General features: G+C 33.4%; 1 protein-coding gene across 1 annotated transcript; it reads right to left on the bottom strand.

Annotated features, from left to right (window-relative positions):
• Window positions 1-638: 638 nt before the first annotated feature.
• LOC107010002 (mitogen-activated protein kinase kinase kinase 17-like) lies at window positions 639-1595 on the bottom strand. Its single transcript, XM_015209283.1, has one exon. It carries the CDS (start codon window positions 1593-1595, stop codon window positions 639-641), a length of 957 nt encoding a protein of 318 aa, XP_015064769.1.
• Window positions 1596-1813: the final 218 nt, after the last annotated feature.

The following is a 1813-nucleotide window of genomic DNA, read 5'->3' as shown; positions in this document are numbered from 1 at the left end:
TATATATATATATGGGAGAAAATAGAGGCAAATTCATGATTTAATTTTTACGCATTTAAAATGATGAATCCGTATATACTATTTTGTTATAGTTCTAATTAATTTTTACATGTAAATAGAAAAAGAAAATGTAACGGAAGGCAAAATTGAAACAAGTTCGAGTATTATATAGATAAATTTAAAACTTCTCTTTTTCCGATTAAGTAACTCATTTTTAATTAGAAAGTATAAAATCATTTATTATGAGTAACATGACTAACCACTCTTGTGGAGTATCAGTCATGTTCAATATTATTGAGCTGAAACCTAACAGATACCAACAAAACTGAATTAGAGAGTCAAGATAGATGCAAAAATAAAAAAAATGAAGTTACAAAGATTAAATCACAATAATCAAATGATGAACATATCACATGGTTTGAAATATTTCATATAACATTCTGATTTGTATAACACAACACAAGAAGAATAATTATGGAGATGAACATAATTCATAGTCACAGCTCACAGGCTGAAGATAATTTTGGTCACAGACTCACATCTACTTCTTACTTAACATAATCAGATTAGACCCCTAAAACCAACTTTCTATAGATAATGAGAAACTAGCTAGCAGCTTTAATTAATTTGGGCACAATCTAGTTTCCGTCATTAGTATCTGAATCAACTTGTATAACCAAATTAGGAATGTGTGGCTTTGTCCTGAATGCTGTCTTTGTGCGTTTCTTGCGTAACAAAGACATGCCACCACATTGCCTCTTCTTCGTATCTGGAGGCTGGACATCATCAGCTGATTTCAAAAAAGAGTGATTCAAGAGCATGTCTGCACTCCAACGCGCGCTTGGATTCTTGGCCAAACAATTATTCAGGAAATCTTTTGCCTCTGTAGACAGTTTAGGATTCTGAATAATTGGTTCCTCATACTGAATTCGGTTCAACATAAGAATTGATGATTCCCATAGGGGTTCCCCAGTAATCATCTCGTAAACAGTACATCCGAGAGACCAAATATCAAATCCTGGGCAGTATTCCTCCTTAAGTAGAGCTTCAGGTGCCATATACCTTTTAGTTCCTCTTTGCCCCACATTCTCTTTCGAGTTCTGCTCCAAAGTTATGGAAAGTCCGAAATCAGCTATCTTTGCCACCTCATCATCAGCATCACCAGTAAGAAGAATGTTTTGGGGTTTTATATCACAATGAATAACCCCTTTTTTGTGAATCAAACTTAGCCCTAAAAGTATATTCTTTGTGTGCTTTTGGACTTGAAACTCAGGCAATCCTAGGTTGTTAATACGATCAGCTAGGCTTCCAACTGAGGCAAATTCAAGCAGCAAATTGTAAAGATATAAGTCATCTTCATAGGTGATATTAAATCCAAAACATTGAATAATTTGAGGACAATCCTCAAACATTCTTAAGAATTCTCTTTCATTTCGAAGAGATAAAGAGCGATTCAACATACAAGATTTAACAGCAATGAGAGATGGTATCTTACGAGAACGGGTAGCAGTAGAAGCCATTGATACAAGACCATAGCTTCCTTTACCCAATATTTTACCTCTATTCCACGTAAATTTCGCTTGTTTTTCCACCATTACAATTATTTTTCACACTTCTTTTTTTTTTTTACTTGAATGTGAGCTCTTTTGCTAGTGTATGTATAGGAGTCATGATAAATTAGCAGATTGGATCATATTTAAAATTGGGTTGAATTTTAGTCAGTAAAAATAAATTCGAATAAAACTCGTCTCAACCAATTCTTTGACCCATTTTTACCCTTCTTTTGTTCTTTTATGGACTTTTATTTATTTAA

Source organism: Solanum pennellii, chromosome 2 (genome assembly GCF_001406875.1).
Source record: "Solanum pennellii chromosome 2, SPENNV200".
NCBI classification, from domain to species: Eukaryota; Viridiplantae; Streptophyta; class Magnoliopsida; order Solanales; family Solanaceae; genus Solanum; species Solanum pennellii.
Note: the sequence above shows the minus strand (reverse complement) of the source record. Positions and strands in the feature narration are given on the sequence as shown.

Coding starts and splice junctions, on each gene's coding strand:
- LOC107010002 (XM_015209283.1), bottom strand. CDS start 1,595: ATGGTGGAAAAACAAGCGAAATTTACGTGGAATAGAGGTAAAATATTG.